This window comes from Eucalyptus grandis, chromosome 4, assembly GCF_016545825.1.
Source record: "Eucalyptus grandis isolate ANBG69807.140 chromosome 4, ASM1654582v1, whole genome shotgun sequence".
Classification (NCBI taxonomy): domain Eukaryota; kingdom Viridiplantae; phylum Streptophyta; class Magnoliopsida; order Myrtales; family Myrtaceae; genus Eucalyptus; species Eucalyptus grandis.
The window spans coordinates 22711274-22730225 of record NC_052615.1 but is presented as its reverse complement, the minus strand read 5'-3'; the positions used below and the strand labels follow the sequence as shown (position 1 = coordinate 22730225).

Sequence of the window (18952 nt, the reverse complement as noted above, 5' to 3'; positions counted from 1 at the left end):
AGCTTTCTGGTTTTATATCCAGAAGGTAAATATTTTCATGTCTTCGTCCAGTGAAAGATTGGAGAAATCTTTACTAGTTCCCGAACAAATGCTTTCTTGGATATTAATTTTGAATCTAGTGTCACACAATTGACTGATGTGTAATTCAAACCTTCCATCAAGGAGACATGGTTGATTGTGAGACTTCCAATTTTCACAGTTCCACATCCAACAAATTTTCCTTTGCTATTTCCACCAAAAGAAACTTTTCCAACATTCATTTGCACAAACTTTATGAAACAACTTGAATCTCCTGTCATGTGTCTCGAACAGCCACTATTCAAATACCACTTGATCTTTTTTTCTGATAGTGACCTGCAATCATAAAAAGAACTCAAGCTTTCTTTGGTAGCCATATCTTCTTGGGTCCAGGGGAGTTAGTACAAAATACAATTTTTGCCCAATCCTTCTTAACAAGTCTCCAAACCTTGGGACATTCTTTCTCAAAATGTTCTGAGTTGTTACACATAGAACATTTCAGAGCACTTCGACCAACATGTTTTACAAAATCTCTTTGAAAGTGATTTATGTAAAATGTTTTTGTAGGTCTTTGTTTGATTCTTTCCTTTACTTTTGGAAAATCAATTAGAGGAATGGTTTATGGAGTCATACTCAAACCAGATTTATTGAAATAAAGTCTTTGTATTGAAAGAATCTTTTACAACTTCTCAGATCCTATTGAATACATTTTTGTAATATTTGAAATGTCTTCTTTCAAAAAAGTATTTTCCTTTGAAAGAGAATCTGTATTTTATTTCAAATTGACAAAATTCTTGTCTAGATTTTCAAACTTTTTTTTCCAAAAAGTTTCATGTTTCTTAAGTTTAAAATTCTCCCTCTTCAGCTGAGAAATCTTTTTAAGAGAGGTTTTGAGACTAAGACAAAGTTCATCTATGTACTTCGAGACTTTAGCAGGATTTGTTAAATTACTAACCTCGATTTCGTTGTCTAAGTCTGTGTCTGAATCTGTTTCAGAGTCTGAGTCTGATCCTAAATTTGTTATTAGAAATATATTGGTATATTCTTCATCACTTTTTTAACATTCAGTATCGCTCCATATCTCTGCTTTGAGAGCCTTTATGTATTTCTCAGTTCTTCAATTCTTTTTCTTTATCAGAGGACAGTTGGGTCTGATGTGCCCTTTTTTCTTGCATTCACAACATATCACATCTCTGTTGACTTCATCATCCTCAATTGATTTGTTCTGAAACTTTTGAGCACTTTGTTTCTTTTAGTTGAATATTCTTCCCTTTCTATTCAACTTTCTGAATCTCCTTATTATGAGTGCTAGTTCTTCATCGTCCATATCATCTTCTGAATCTATATTAGAATCATCATTAGATTTTAAAGTAATTGACTTCTTACCTTTAGGATCTTCTTCCTTATTGATTTGCTCCACTTCATATGATTGAAGTGTGCCAGCTAGTTCGTCTACAGAAAGCAGCATGATCCTATGGATTTCTCATATTGAAGTCTTCACGTGATTCCATTCTTTGGAGAGTCCACGTAGTAATTTGTTAACCTTCATTGGTCTTGAGATTGGCTGTCCCTGATATGCTAGTCCATTTACAATTTATGTAAAACGACTGAACATGTCAGCGATGGATTCTCCTGGCTTCATCGTGAAGGGTTTATATTGTCCGAGCAGGATATTGATTTTTGTTTCTTTAACTTGATCAGTTCCTTCATAGGTGACATGCAACATGTCCCAGACTTCTTTTGCTGTTTCACAAGATGAAATTTTGTTATACTCAATAGGAGATAAAGCAAGGAGTAGATGGCTTTAGCATCAAGAGCTTGTCTCTTGGTTAATTCTTCTTGTGTCATTTCGCCAATATCTGTAACTTCTTTTCCTCTTTCTGAAGTTGATGTAGCTTTAGGATTGATCCATTTTTCTACGACATCCCAATCTAGGGGATCGTTTGATCTTAGGAACATCTTCATCTTGTTCTTCCACACATTATATTCCTTCCCCTCAAAGTAAGGTGGTCTGGTATTGCTTTGGCCTTCAACCAAACCTGAAGCAAAAATACTAGCCATACATCTTTAACTCAGAAGTAAAACACTTCAATATAATGAGCACACAAGCTCTAATACCAATTGAAAGGGCTAGTATGATTACTTAGAGGGGGGGGTGAATAGTTGTTAAAGCAAAATCTTTTGCGGAATTATTTATAAAACATTTTCTTTCAAACTAGAATCTTTAAAGCAATGAACTGGAACGAGTTCAGTAAATTTGCCAATGAATAAAAGAGTTCAGGGAAGAGAATAAGAACACAATGTTTATAGTGGTTCGGATAAGAGCAAGCCTATGTCCACTCTCCCGCACTTACAGTTTATTGGCTGGATTTCACTAAGAATCAAAAAAGATTTTCCAATCTCGTGTTCTTGACTTCACAGTGTAGAAACTTTAGTACACTTTTCCAAAGTCTCACATGTGTTTGTTCTCTCTTTTGAGTACAAGTTAAGCTCGACAAATGAAATAGCAAAGAATTAGATAGCTTCAGACTTTGAAATTTTTCTTTCACGCGCTCTATCGAAACAAGAAGTCCACCTTAAATACTCCTTCATACATTCACGACCCTTGGCACTTTCCAAAGGGATTCTTCCAATCTATTCGTTGGACAGAATCAATTAAGGAAATCTCGAGTCATTTTTGGAATGTGATAAAAGCCCATCAATCCTGCTCGCCCATACAATCGGGATCTTGGCTTCTATAAGTAGAGCCTTCCAAATATACTTCGCCTTTCAACAGATCTGATTATCCGAATTGATTTCTATAAGAATAATTGATCATAAGATGCTATATCCATCCATAAGATCTTCCACGAACCAAATGAACTGAATCATTAAGGATAAACCCACATTTGGATAAGTCTTCACTCTTTGGTCTGGAATCTATCAGTGAGGTCAGTCTTTACACGCATTGCCGTAGATTAAATTCCAGTATTGTATCTCAGTACATTGGAGTAGTGCCATCGATTAGATGCCGGCATTGTATTTAACTATCCTCAATCTGTTTTGTTGATTGAATTCTCATAGTTCAAGTTTGGACATATAATCTTTGGTCATTGTTGTTGATTAAATTCTAACTTAACTCGGTATTATATAGTTTTGTTTAGACCAAAGAAGTAAATTTAACATTACATTTGATATCTTTTGTCTGGAGTTGGTGCAGAATGTTGGTCCCCTCTAAAAAAAATCAAAGAACAACCTTCAATGAAAGATATTTCGTTGTTATAGAAATTCCAACGAAACACGACCTATCAAGGCATTGTAAGCGAACGAATTAGGCTTGCAATCCCGCAAGAGAAATTTATCATGCAATCTACGGGCACCCTCAAGTTTGTCCAGATTCCCAATAGCCATCAACTAACGATGTACCGATCACTTGATATGCTTCGATACCTTTCTCATGCAATGAATCCAACAAATCAAAAGCTCCCCACGTCAGGAGCTAAAACACTTTCTTCCGTCATTTTAAGCAGCCTACGAGCATATCCAGCTCCCCAATTCTACCGTGACCACGAATTAGAGAATCGCACGTGATGAGGGATGGAGGGAGCTAGTGCTCGCAAAAGAGTTTTCCGAAATGATATTCTCCTCCCGGTTCAAAGGTTAGGGCCATTTGACCGGGCACTATATTGCTTTTTTTTTTTTATCCCGAGCTCGCGTGTCGGATTTCGTTCTTTAGGAGTCTTCTTATCGTGTCGGATATTTCAATACGTGTTTGATACTCTCCGATGCTCTCCGACAATCGGTCAACATGTGTCAAAAAATTCAACGCTTGATTATCTCTCCCGACACTTAATCAACTCTTCCGACATTTTTCGACACGCGAGTCGAGAATTTCAACATGAGAATTGAAAATTCCAACATGCACCGGGTTTATTTTAAAAACATCATCCCTTTCGATTCTCTTATATAAATAATACATTTTTAAGCCAATAATGACACAGATTGACCACTGTATGCAGGCATGAGATTGTAGGTATGGTCACCGAAGTAGGCACCAAAGTGACAAAATTTAAAGTTGGGGACAAAGTGGGTGTTGGGTGTATGGTCGGATCATGTCGCTCTTGTGCACATTGCAAAGAGGATCTTGACCTATGGTGCAAAGTACTATGATGGAACCATCACCCATGGTGGCTACTCAGACATCATGGTATCGACGAGCACTTTGTGATCAAAATCCCCGACAATTTGCCTCTTGAGGGTAGTGCTCCTCTCCTCTCGTGGGATCTTTGTCTACAGTCCATTGAAGTACTACGAGCTTGATAAGGCCGGAATGCATTTAGGGGTTGTTGGGCTTGGTGGGCTCGGGCATATGGCTGTAAAGTTTGCTAAGGCCATGGGTCTCAAAGTGACCGTCATCAGTACCTCACCTAATAAAAAGAAGGAAGCCATGGACCATTTGGGAGCTGATGCATTCTTGGTTAGCCGTAACACGAAGAGATGGAAGTAGGTTATATTCACAACATATTATTTTCTTTGATGATGTATAGGAATGAGGTTAACTGAATGTAGATTTATGTTATTATCTTTTGTTAACTGCAGCTTGCAATGGGTACAATGGATGGTATCATTGACACAGTCTCAGCTGTACATGCTCTTTTGCCTTTGATCGGTCTCTTGAAAGTTAATGGAAAGCTCGTCATGGTTGGTGCACCGGAGAAGCCACTAGAGCTACTTGCTTTTCCACTCCTCATGGGTAAGCCTAAGCATGTCTTTTGTGTTCTATAGTGCTTTGGAAAAGAAAACTACCTTCGTAATTGGTGTTTATAATCGAAACGATTTTAGTTTTAGTAGAATACTAATTTCGAGTTTCATGAATGCGAAAAATAGTAACAAATAAGACCAATGACAGGTAGAAAGATGGTGGGAGGAAGTGGCATTGGAGGGATAAAAGAGACGCAAGAGATGATTGATTTTGCAGCAAAGCACAACATAGTCGCGGATATTGAGCTTATTCCCATGGATTATGTGAACACTGCCATGGAGCGTCTATCAAAAGCAGATGTTAAGTACCGATTTGTCATTGACATCATCAATTCATTGAAGCCTTCTTGATGATGATTTTGATGGATTACTACTTGGCTGAGCGTGGATGAAGATTAGCCTTTGCTTACATTGTTATCTCAAAATCATGTTTTACAACTAAGATTTTGCTTCTACTTAGTATGGTGATATTACTTCGTTGTTCCTTCCAGAATAAGGTCAACTTTCTGTATTGATAGCAACCTTGTTTCAAGTTGTTATCCTAAAAAAGTATGCAATTTACATAATCACAAGAGTTTCTTTATGTGGTTGCAAGTAAATTAAGCACTCAAGGTCAATACCCTTCCTCAACAATCTTTTTTGTGACTGTAAAAGAAAAAACTAAACAATTTCATCGCATAACAAGAAGCTTCAACATCCAATATAACATTTGATGATAGGAGTGGAAGGATAATTAGGCCACTTAAATGATAGCCGTTATTTTGAGCCAATGATAGGGTCCCGTATTTTTCAAACAGGAAACTAGAAACACATTGGCTTGAAAATAATTCAATGATTTTGGGAACTAGATTTAAGTAGACCCCACAAAAACCAACTTGAACCCGATAGTCCACCCAAACCCGCTTTGAAAATAGGATAGGGGTGGTCATTTTCCAATGCACAAAACAACTGAGTTAACGTGCCATGACCTCTAAATTTCCGAGTTGGGTTGGGTCAAGTCAATTTGTGTTACTATCTTTGACTCTTTATGAAAATAAGCTCTTTTTTTTGGGGGGGAGGGGGAGGGAATCTTTTTCTGTTTGAATCACTATTGAAAATTTGAAACATTCAAAGTTACACAGTATCCCATCTTATTAGTCATGAAAGAAGTATAAAATTTCTATGATTCAGTATTATAAATGAATGAATGGAAAGAATTTGAACATCACAGGCATACTAATATTTCTCTCTAGATTTGTTCATGACAAAATTTTGATTGGGCGCTTAAAAGGCCACTGATCTAAATAAAAATTTATGCAGCATTGCATCACTTAATAAATTAAGTTAGTAAACGAATCTCAGTATCTTTGACATTGCTCAAATAATTTACTAGTTGTGTTGGTTCAACTATGTTTGACCTGACTTGACCTGAAATATGAAGAATTTATTAAGAGTTAGCTTTTTAGTTTCTGTTTAATTTGTTAGTATGATGTATCGCACATATTAATTCTGCGGTTCTAATAATTTGGTTCGGTGCTGAAAAGGCCATTGACTCAAACAAAAACATACCGAGCATTGCATCATTTAATAAATTAGTTTACTCTTTGTATCTTTGACATTGCTCAAATGATTCACGAATTGGGTGGGGTCAACTTGTTTGACCTGAGTTAACAAAAAGTGAAGAAATTTATTTTTTGACTTTGGTTGAACCATCATAATCATATTTGAAAATTGGGAGTAGTTAAAATTATAAAATGTTCGATATTGCTAGTTAAGATATACGTAATATGCCCCCAAAATAATAATTTATATGATATCAAAGGAGTGCAACTTTTTTGGACAGAATCTAAAATTGGATACCATCATGCTAAATGTTGGAGCTTTATTAGTATAATTTTTTCTTTATTAGGAAAAAAAGTAGTGTTTTCCTTCCAAGATACTTTTTACGTGGTTTGCCTCATTATGATTTTTAAACATTCTTTTCTTCAATTGATAATTAATATAATCATAGTCATTCTAAGAGTTTTTCAATTTCTGTTTAATATATTAATTTTTCAATTATTTAAAAACTATCATAAGGTCGCGTCCATTACACAATTAATTTATTCACTTGTCAAAGATATTTTTCCTAGTAATATTTGCACTTGAAAAATGTGACTTATTTTATGAAGAGAAAAAATAGGATGAGAAAAAGCATTAACTTGGTTTAAATATGAATCGTGTCACCTTTTTGAATGACTCATTTTATGATTTAGATCCATACACCTATCAGGACCGAACACGCCTAAATCCATTGGACTAGTAGGTTTACATCGTACCGTACAACTCAAATATGGGGAATGAATAATTAATGCATGTTATAATTAAAGTGTGGAGACTTTGATTCACAAATGTTTTCCATAATGGTTCGGGTCGTTTTTTGTTTTTGCTAAACATCATGATCCTAATTGATGACTTTACAACTTGATAAATCACTATATAGCATTTTTTCCCCTAAAAAGAACACGAAAATCCGAAATCCAAAATCCAAGGCATATGAAACCTACCTAAATAAATTCGATTTGGGCCACTTTATTCTATCTCTATTAGAATAATAATTTTATTTTTGATAAATTATACGGATGTACGTTACTTTCAATAAAGCTTCTATCTTCCAAACATTGTTCAACCTTACGAAAGAATATTCATTCTTTTGGTGTAAAAGCATAACATTCATGAATAAAACACATAACATATTATACTAGTGTAGAAATACTTTAATCTTTCACTTATTATCTTCAATTTCACTTATTCATTAATAATATAATAAGTAAAATACCCTCTCTCTCTCTCTCTCTCTCTCTCTCTCTCTCTCTCTCTCTCTCTCTCTCTCTCTCTCTCTCTCTCTCTCTCTCTCTCTCTCTCTCTCTCTCTCTCTCTCTCTCTCTCAAATATGATTATATCATGCTATATTCACAAGAAAATATTGGGTATCGCTTGAACTTCACACTATTGAAATTCTAGTTTGCTCACTGGGCGACATGTGTCGCTTGGGCCCCACCGTGCCAAAACCCCTTCAACACTCTCTCACTGCCTCACCTCTCTCTTTCCCCTCTTCTTTTTTCCTCCTTTTTTTTTTTTTTTTTTTTTTTTTTTTTTTGCTTTTGCTTCCCTTTCACTCCAACACGAGGACGACAATAGACATTCATCCCCTTCCACTACCCTCACCTCACCACCGTCTTAGGTCCAACACTTCGCCACATTTTTAGTCCTTTCATCATCGAGCTCGAATTTGGCTAGCAAACTTGGGTGTTAGATTTCGAAGCTAAGGTCAAGCAAGCCCTAGATTTGTGATCTAGAGCTTAGCTCGACCTCGAATATGAGTTAATTCTAGGCCAACTAGGGTCGAATTTGGCAACAAATGTGGTGAAGGTGAGGTTCGTTGACGCGGTGTGGCGCCTTGACCTCCTAGCCGACGGGAGCGCAAATGCAGAGGGCGCCGGAGGAGTTGGATAGGAGGTCGCAATGCTGAAGGAAAGAGAAGGAGCAAGCGAAGGAGGCAGAGATAGAGGTGATGCATCGACGGCGGTGAGGAGTCTAAGTTCAGGCTCGAGGTTGAGGTTGGAGAAGGGAAAATGACCACGTTGAGGAGAGAGAGAGAGAGAGAGAGAGAGAGAGAGAGAGAGAGAGAGAGAGAGAGAGGAAGAAGAAGAAGAAGAAGACCATGAAAGGGAAGAAGAAGAAAAAACAAAGGAAAAAAGAAGAGGGAACAGACAGGCAAGACGGTGAGGGAGTGTAAGAGGGTTCTGGCGTGTTGGGGCCCGGGCGACAAGTGTCACCCAATGAATGAATAAGGATTTTAACAATATGGAATCTAAGCAGTACCCAATATTTTTTCCAATATTCACATAGATTAGTGCAATAAATTTTGCTTCATCATTAGATAGTATAAAAATGATAACAAATTCAAATGTCAAATAAGTATTTTCATTAAATAATTATTGTCAACGTAGGTAAGTTTTTATAATGCAATTTTGCTCCTTGATAGTACAATTAATGTGGAATCATAATAACAATAATTTAGATTTTTTTATAATAAAGTCAAACTTCTATCACATGAATTAATATTTATCTCTACTTGTGTAGCATAACACTTAATTTGTGCCCCGTATATTATTAATGCACATTTTTGTTGCCATCAAGCTTACCCACCTTGCCCGACCGAACTGGATTGCAAATTTTATTAGAAAAATGAAAGAAATAGCGAAAACAAAAAACAAAAAACAAAAAACAAAAGCAATCAGACGATCGTCACCAACTCAAATCAAACGTGGGGGAGGTGTTCATCAATATCTAGAAAATTATAAGTAAATGTCACGACTCTTGAGTGATTGCATTGCTTTGAGTCACAACCATCTAAAATTCATGGTCCCTTCCTTTCAAGTCTAATCCTCTTTAAATTATTTAAAACACGGTAAAATATTCCTCAAATGAGTCGTTTTGAAAGATGACACAAATATAGACTTTGCACATATCATGAGACCAAGATGCCTGTGGCAAACGATTGAGGCATTACAAAGACACTTGTACATGGACTATGATTGTGCTTAGTGCGGGAGAGGGTATTTTGCTGTGTAATCATACCATTGATCTCACAATACTTAAAGATCGCTAGACACGTGACCATGCGGGGATTCAATTTTAGGATAATAATAAAAAGAACACTTTAGTGTCAGTGCCATAATCATAGGCGCATGTCAGAAGCAAGATCAGGGTCAGCGTGGGCAAGCATGGGCGCTTGACATGGAGTAGGTGAACAACTCCAGGTTGTGCAGAGGCTGGCCGAGCATTGATAAGGAGTCGGTCACTGGTCATGCACGGATCATCTCCCATATCACGCATGGACGGATCGGGCATGTTTCACAGATTGGTCAGGGATGGATCAGTGATCAATTAGGGCTGCCCATAGCAAAGCCTTGGTGCGTGACACGGCCAGATCACGTATGATCTTGGATCATGCTTCGTCTGTGGGCCGTGTCACTTGGCTTTCGACTAACATGGGTATAAATGGCTAGTGATAGATGACAAGGTAGAGGATTGCCATGTGTCCAGTTATTGAAATACGATGGTGGATCATGGTCACCCGAATAAGTCTTAGTAGTAAACTTTTGATACAAATACTTGAAATGTTACACAAGGATGCCAAAATGATAGGCACTAAAGATTTAAAGGAGTTGTTACCATCTAAAGACCAAATTATGGAACGGACATGGATAATTATTTAACCTCCACAACACGATCGAGCTAGTTGTAAAGGAATTGGGTAAAGTGATCTACGAAGAAAAAGTAATATGGGCAAGGTCAGAAGCGGTTAAAGGATGATACACAACTACCAAGCGGTTGCAAATTTTCTCTATAAATACCGCCAGTCATCTAACGAGTGGCCCTCGAAAATTCAATCAAAAATGTTATCTCTTTACATTTCACATACTACACTTTAATATACTTAACCATAGCTTATGATCGATTAGATTCCTATGTGTATCTATATCCCAATGCATCCTCGCTAATTAAATTCTAACATTATGTTATCCTATTTACACGCATTGTCGTAGATTAAATTTTAGTATTGTATCTCACTACATTGGAGTAGTGCCATCGATTAGATTCTGGCATTGTTTTTAACTATCCTCATTTTGTTTTGTTGATTGAATTCTGACATAGTTCAAGTTTGGACATGTAATCTTTGTGCATTGTTGTTGATTAAATTCTAACTTAACTCAGTATTATATAGTTTTGTTTGGACCTAAGAAGTAAATTTAACATTACATTTGATATCTTTTGTCTGAAGTTGGTGCAGAAGCTTGGTCCCCTCTTAAAAAAATCGAAGAACAACCTTCAATTAAAGATATTTTGTTGTTAGAGAAATTCCGACGAAACACGACCTATCAAGGCGTTGTAAGTGAACGAACTAGGCTTGCAATCCTGCAATAGCCATCATGTAATCTACGGGCACCCTCAAGTTTGTCCAGATTCGCAATAGCCATCAACTAATGATGTACCGATCACTTGATATGCTTTGATGCCTTTCTCATGCAATGAATCCAACGAATCAAAAGCTACCCACGTCAGGAGCTAAACCACTTTCTTCCATCATTTTAAGCAGCCTATGGGCATCATCCAGCTCCCCAATTCTACCGTGACCACGAATTAGAGAATCGCACGTGATGAGTGATGGAGGGAGCTAGTGCTCTTAAAAGAGTTTTCCGAACTAATATTCTCCTCCCGGTTCAAAGGTTAGGGCCATTTGACCGGGGGCTATATTGCTTTTTTATTTTATTTTATTTTTTATCCCGAGCTCGCATGTCGGATATCATTCTTCAGGAGTCTTCTTATCGTGTCAAATATTTCAATACATATTTGATACTCTCCAATACTCTTTGATGCTCTCCGATAATCGGTCAACATGTGTCAAAAAATTAGACACTTGATTATCTCTCTTGCCACTTAATCAACTCTTCCGACATTTTTCGACATGCCAGTCAAGAATTTCAACATGAGAATTCAAAATTCCCACATGCATAGAGTTGATTTTTAAAATTTTCAATAAATAGATGGTCAAAATGTAAATATGTAAGAAAATAGAAAATAATAAAAATAATAAATAGGGATAAAAGGAAAAACTTGCTATTCTCATTTCTTCCAACTCTCACTTCCCGTAACAAACAATTTACTCCAAAGTTTGTTTTTCTCCAAGTTTTATGGCATATTTAAGTGAAGTTGAATTTTTCAAATTGAAACGATGAATTATATTAACAAATGATTTATTAATCTGTTTATTGCAAATTCGTATTAGGCTCTTCTAATTATTTATTTAATTTTGAATTTAAATTAAATTAAATTAATTATAATTATAATTTGTCATGTAAATATAAATAAATATGTTTAATATATAATATGTCTCAACGTATCAGAATTCTTTATTTTTTAAGAAATGGCGTATTAGCATGTCGCGTCACGTGTCGACGTTTGTACTATTGAAAGTGTAACATCTAAACAATGTCGGAAGACCCTCTTTTTAGGATCCGAGAAGCGGGTTTGGACATTTGTGGTGACACGGAAACCATAATCTCCATCAAGAGGGGCGTGTGCAGAAGCCAGGGTCTGCTAGCCAAGTGTTATTATAAAATACTAGAGTTTAGCTATTATTAATATATGCCATCATTTGATGTCCGGTGTATTGTCATTAATATTGGAAAAAAATTATCGTATTCACATTTTAGGCAATTTTCTTACAGAAAATATCAATTTTCAAAATTCATCTTTTTAGATTTTGTGGAATTTCCTACCTTTTCTTGGAATATTTTAAGGTATAGAATTTTATATTTAAAATACGTAAAAAAGAAAAATAGGCTCTGGGTATAACACGTCACAGGCTACGCTAAACTTTCATCCATTAATTAATTGGTATGGGAATGCTTTAAATAACTGCGAAGAAAAGGACGCCTACAAGATTTTATATATTATTGTCTTGGGCTGCAAGCAGGCAGAGCAGACCGGAGCAGAAAGAGAGAACTTTCGCGCAACGGTTGACTGGTCAAACAAACGGGAATAGATGATGACGCACAACGTCCGCTTCAATTCGCTCACTAAGCACGTCATCACCATCACCGCCTCTTCCGGTATCTCCTCGAGCCCTACATGTATACTGACGCACACCACCTGGTTCAGTTCGCTCACGAAGTGCGTCATCACCACCGCTTCCAGTACCTTCTCAAGCCCTATATAAGTACCAACGCTTCTCGCCTCCCCTCTCATCAGCGTTCTCTTCGCATCTCAAAACACACACATAACCCCGTTCTCTTCCAGTTTGAGATTTAAGCCGTGCTCGTCAAGCTCAGTGAAATGGCAATGTCCACAGAGAATGAACATCCAGTGAAGGCTTTTGGATGGGCAGCCAGAGACACTACAGGGCATCTCTCTCCCTTTAGGTTCTCAAGAAGGTAACGTCTTTTGGTTTTCTTTTTCTTTTCGTTGATTCTCATTTTGGGTGGTGCACCAAAAAATTCAACAGAGGGGAACATCTTTCTTTTCAAATTCACTGATTTTATGTTTTATAGGGCCACCGGAGAAAAGGATGTAACTTTTAAGGTATTGTATTGTGGTATATGCCATTCCGATCTCCATAATATCAAGAACGAGTGGGGAATAACTTCTTATCCTGTAGTGCCCGGGTATGAGTTTTCAAAAACATCATCCCTTTTGATTCTCTTATATAAATAATACATTCTTAAGCCAATAATGACACTGATTGACCACTGTATGCAGGCATGAGATTGTAGGTATGGTCACCGAAGTAGGCACCAAAGTGACAAAATTTAAAGTTGGGGACAAAGTGGGTGTTGGGTGTATGGTCGGATCATGTCGCTCTTGTGCAAATTGCAAAGAGGATCTTGAGAATTACTGCCCCGAAATGATCTTGACCTATGGTGCAAAGTATTATGATGGAACCATCACCCATGGTGGCTACTCAGACATCATGGTATCAGACGAGCACTTTGTGATCAAAATCCCCGACAATTTGCCTCTTGAGGGTAGTGCTCCTCTCCTCTGTGCCGGGATCACTGTCTACAGTCCATTGAAGTACTATGGGCTTGATAAGGCCGGAATGCATTTAGGGGTAGTTGGGCTTGGTGGGCTCGGGCATATGGTTGTAAAGTTTGCTAAGGCCATGGGTCTCAAAGTGACCGTCATCAGTACCTCACCTAATAAAAAGAAGGAAGCCATGGACCATTTGGGAGCTGATGCATTCTTGGTTAGCCGTAACACAGAAGAGATGGAAGTAGGTTATATTCACAACATATTATTTTCTTTGATGATGTATAGGAATGAGGTTAACTGAATGTAGATTTATGTTATTATCTTTTGTTAACTGCAGCTTGTAATGGGTACAATGGATGGTATCATTGACACAGTCTCGGCTGTACATGCTCTTTTGCCTTTGATCGGTCTCTTGAAAACTAATGGAAAGCTCGTTATGGTTGGTGCACCAGAGAAGCCACTAGAGCTACTTGCTTTTCCACTCCTCATGGGTAAGCCTAAGGAAGTCTTTTGTGTTCTATATAGTGCTTTGGAAAAGAAAACTACCTTCATAATTGGTGTTTACAATTGAAACGATTTTAGTTTTAGTAGAAGACGAGTTCTGAGTTTCATGAATGTGAAAAATAGTAACAAATAAGACCAATGACAGGTAGAAAGATGGTGGGAGGAAGTGGCATTGGAGGGATAAAAGAGACGCAAGAGATGATTGATTTTGCAGCAAAGCACAACATAGTCGCAGATATTGAGCTTATTCCCATGGATTATGTGAACACTGCCATGGAGCGTCTATCAAAAGCAGATGTTAAGTACCGATTTGTCATTGACATCGTCAATTCATTGAAGCCATCTTGATGATGATTTTGATGGATTACTACTTGGCTGAGCATGGATAAAGATTAACCTTTGCCTACATTGTTATCTCAAAATCATGTTTTACAGCTAAGATTTTGCTTCCACTTAGTATGGTGACATTACTTCATTGTCCCTTCCGGAATAAGGTCGACTCTCCGTATTGATAGCAGCATTGTTTGAGGTTGTTATCCTCAAAAAGTATGCAATTTGCGTAATCACAGGAGTTTCTTTTTGTGCTGTAAGTAAATCAAGCACTCAAGGTCGGTACCCTTCCTCAACAATCTTTCTGTGACTGTAAAAGAAAAAGCTAAACAATTTGATCGCATGACAAGAAGTTTCAAGATCCAATATCACATTTGATGATGCGAGTTGAAGGATAATTAGGGCACTTAAATGATAGCACGTCATTTTGAGCCCATGACAGGGTCCTGTATTTTTCATAAGGGAAACTAGAAACAAATTGGCTTGAAAATAATTCAAAGATTTTGGGAACTAGATTTAAGTAGACGCCACAAAAACCAACTTGAACTCGGTAGTCCATCCAAACCCACTTTGAAAATAGGATAGGGGTGGTCCGTTTCCAATGCACAAAACTGCTGAGTTAACGTGCCATGACCTCTAAATTTCCGAGTTGGGTTGGGTCGAGTCAACCTGTGTCTGACCCAATTTTACCCGATGTGAAAGTAAGTTTGGTTATCTTTTTCTATTTGAGTCATTATTGAAAATTCGAAACATTCAAAATTACACAATTTCCCATCTTATTAGCCATTCAAGAAGTATAAAATTTGTATGATGTGGCATTATAAATGCGATGAATGGAAATAATTTCGACATTTAAGACATATTGCGATTCATCTCCTAAATTTGTTCATGACAACATTTGGTTCAATGCTTAAAAGGCCATTGACTCAAACAAAAACTTACAGAGCATTGCTTCACTTAATAAAGTAATTTAATAGACGAATGACATTGCTAAAATAATTCACTAGTTGGGTCGGATCAACTATGATTGACCTGAGTTTACCTGACAAATAAAGATTTTTTTTTTTTTTTTTTTTGGTGATTTTGCTAGAATTATCACAATCATAGTTGAAAGTGGGGAGTAGTTAAAATTATACAATGTTTGATATTGCTAGTTAAGATATATGTAATATCACGAAAATAATATAATTTATATAATATCAAAGGATTGTCACTTTTTTGGTTGAAAGCTGAAATTGGATACCATCGTGCGAAAAGTATAATGTTTTCCTTGTAAGATACTCTTTATAAGTATAATTTTTTTCTTTATTACGAAAAGTATAATGTTTTCCTTGTAAGATACTCTTTACGTGATTCGCCTTATTATGATTTTTAAACATTCTTTTCTTCAATTGATAATTTACAAATTTTTATCTGAAAAATGAAAGAAAAAAGAAAAAGGAAAATAAAAGCAAGCAGGCGGCGTCACCGACTCAAATCAAACGTGGGGGAGATGTTCATCAATATCTAAAAAATTATAAGTAAAAGTCATGACTCTTGAGTGATTACATTACTTTGAGTCACAATCATCTAAAATTCATGGTCACTTCCTTTCAAGTCCACTCCTCTTTTAATTATTAAAAACACGGTAAAATACTCATCAAATGAGTTGTTTAGAAAGTAAGCTATATGATACAATTATAGACTTTGCGCATGTCATGAGACCCCGATGCTTTTGGCAAAACTTCTATACAAACGATTGACGCATTATAGGCTGGGCTGAACTTTCATCCATTAATTAATTGGTATGGGAATGCTTTAAATAATTGTGAGAAAACGACGCCCGCAGGATTTTATGTTGTCTCTTCTTGGGCTGCTAGAAGGGAGAGGAGACACAAGTAGAGAGAGAACTTTCGTGCAACGGTTGACTGGTCAAACAAACGGGAATAGATGATGACGCCCAACGTCCGGTTCAGTTCGCTCAGTAAGCACGTCATCACCGCCTCTTCCTGTATCTTCTCGAGCCCTACGTGTATACCGACGCACACTGGTTCAGTTCGCTCACCAAGTGCCTCAAGCCCTATAGCTGTACCAACGCTTCTCGCTCCCCTCTCATCACCGTTCTCTTCACATCTCAAAACACACAGGTTACGCCATTCTCTTCCAGTTTAGTTCGAAGCTGTGCTCGTCAAGCTCAGTGAAATGGCAATGTCCCCAGAGAATGAACATCCAGTGAAGGCTTTTGGATGGGCCGCCAGAGATACTACGGGACATCATCTCTCTCCCTTCAAGTTCTCAAGAAGGTAACGTCCCTTCGTTTTTTCAGTTTCGTTGATTCTTATTTTCGGTGATGCATCCAAAAGTTCAACAGAGGGGAACATCTTTCCCTCAATATACATTGATTTTCCTTTTCACAGGGCCACCGGAGAAATTGATGTAACTTTTAAGGTGCTATATTGCGGTATATGCCATTCCGATCTTCATAGTATCAAGAATGAATGGGGAATAACTTCTTATCCCATTGTGCCTGGGTATGAGTTTTCAAAAACATCATCCTTTTCGTTTCTCTTAGATAAATAAGACATTTTTTAGCCAATAATAACACAGATTGGACATTGTGTGCAGGCATGATATTGTAGGTGTGGTCACCAAAATAGGCACCAAAGTGACAAAATTTAAAGTCAGGAACAAAGTAGGTGTTGGGTGTATGGTTGGATCATGTCACTCTTGTGCAAATTGCAAAGATGACCTTGAGAATTACTGCCCCAAGATGATCTTGTCCTATGGTGCAAAGTACAATGATGGAACCACCATCTATGGTGTCTACTCGGACATCATGGTATCGGATGAACACTTCATAATCAAAATCCTCGACAACTTGCCTCTTGATGGTGGTGCTCGTCTCCTTTGTGCGGGGATCACTGTCTACAGTCCATTGAAGTACTGCGGGCTTGATAAGGCCGGAATTGCATTTAGGGATTGTTGGGCTTGGTGGGCTCGGACATATGGTTGTAAAGTTTGCTAAAGCCATGGGCCTCAAAGTGACTGTTATCAGTACCTCTCCTAACAAAAAGAAGGAAGCCATGGACCATTTGGGAGCTGATACATTCTTGGTTAGCCATAACACAGAAGATATGGAAGTAAGTTATAGTCACAACATATTATTTTCCCTGATGATGTAAAGGGATAAGGTTAACTGGATGTAGATTTATGTTATTACATTTTATTAACTACAGCTTGCAATGGGTACAATGGATGGCATTATTGACACCGTCTCAGCTGTACATGCTCTTTTACCTTTGTTCAATCTCTTGAAAATTAATGGGAAGCTCGTCATGGTTGGGGCACCAGAGAAGCCGCTTGAGCTACTTGCTTTTCCACTCCTCATGGGTAAGCCTAAGCAAGTCTTTTGTGTTTTATAGTGTTTCTTAGAAAAGAAAACTACCATCATAATTGGTGTTTATAAATGAAGTGATTTTAGTTTTAATAGAAGATTCATTTTGAGTTTCATGAATGCGAAAAATAGTAACAAATAAGACCAATGATAGGTAGAAAGATGGTGGGAGGAAGTTGCATTGGAGGGATAAAAGAGACGCAAGAGATGATTGATTTTGCAGCGAAGCACAACATAGTTGTAGATATTGAGCTTATTCTTATGGATTATGTGAACATTGCCATGGAGCGTTTATCAAAAGCAAATATTAAGTACCGATTTGTCATTGACATCACCAATTCATTGAAGCCTTTCTAATGACGAGCCTGATGGATTACTACTTGGCTGATGGTGTTATCTCAAAATCATGTTTTACAACTAAGATTTTGCTTCTACCTAGTATGGTGATATTACTTCTTTGTCCCCTTTGGAATAATGTCGACTACTTTGTATAGATAGCAGCCTTGTTTTAGGTTGTTATCCTTAGAAAGTATGCAATTTACGTAATCACGAGAGTTCCTTTATGTGTTGTAAGTAAACCATGCACTCAAAGCCAATACCCCTCCTTAACAATCTTTTTGTGACTTCAAAAGAAAAAAACTAAACAATTGGATCACATAACAAGAAGTTTCAAGATCCAGTATCACATTTGATAATACGATTTAAAGGAGAATCAAGGTATTTAAATAATAGTCGGTCATTTTTTAGCCCATGATAGGGTTCCATATTTTTCATACTGGAAACTAGAAGCGCATTGGCTTGAAACCAATTCAAAGATTCTAGGAACTAGGTTTAAGTAGATCCCTGAAAAATGGAACCATAATCCACCCAAACCCACTTTGAAAATAGGGTAGGGGTGGTCCTTTTCCAACCCCAAAACAATGGAGTCAACGTGCCATGACCTCTAAATTTTCAAGTAAGGTGGGTGGAGTCAATCTGTTTTAACTCTCTTTGACTCTTTATGAAAATAAGCTTCTTTTTGGGGGGGGGGGGGAATCTTTTTCTGTTTGAATCATTATTGAAAATTTGAAACATTCAAAGTTACACAATATCCCATCTTATGAGTCATGGAAGAAGTATAAAATTTCTATGATTCAGTATTATCAATGAATGAATGGAAAGAATTTGAACATCACAGACATACTAATATTTGTCTCCTAGATTTGTTCATGACAAAATTTTGGTTGGGTGCTTAAAAGGCCACCGATCTAAATAAAAACTTATGCAGCATTGCATCACTTAATAAATTAAGTTAGTAAACGAATCTCAGTATCTTTGACATTGCTCAAATAATTCACTAGTTGTATTGGGTTAACTATGTTTGACCTGACTTGACCTGAAATATGAAGAAATTTATCAAGAGTTAGCTTTTTAGTTTCTGTTTAATTT

At 37.0% G+C, this 18952-nt stretch overlaps 2 protein-coding genes and 1 pseudogene across 2 annotated transcripts; all 3 read left to right on the top strand.

Moving 5' to 3' along the window:
• Positions 1 to 3993: 3993 nt before the first annotated feature.
• LOC104442826 (probable mannitol dehydrogenase) lies at positions 3994 to 5341 on the top strand (the record flags this gene model as incomplete). Its single annotated transcript, XM_039310815.1, is given in 6 exon segments — positions 3994 to 4130; positions 4132 to 4208; positions 4211 to 4271; positions 4273 to 4504; positions 4597 to 4750; positions 4907 to 5341. Coding segments are annotated over 6 exon segments (864 nt in total), but the record flags the coding sequence as incomplete, so codon positions are not given.
• Positions 5342 to 12524: 7183 nt separating this feature from the next.
• On the top strand, positions 12525 to 14227 carry LOC104429416 (probable mannitol dehydrogenase). The gene is made up of 5 exons (XM_039311404.1): positions 12525 to 12719; positions 12837 to 12950; positions 13045 to 13558; positions 13655 to 13808; positions 13967 to 14227. Exons 1-5 carry the CDS (start codon positions 12622 to 12624, stop codon positions 14167 to 14169), a joined length of 1083 nt encoding a protein of 360 aa, XP_039167338.1. The 5' UTR covers positions 12525 to 12621; the 3' UTR covers positions 14170 to 14227.
• Positions 14228 to 16332: 2105 nt separating this feature from the next.
• On the top strand, positions 16333 to 17881 carry LOC104429419 (annotated as a pseudogene).
• The last annotated feature ends 1071 nt before the right edge of the window (positions 17882 to 18952 follow it).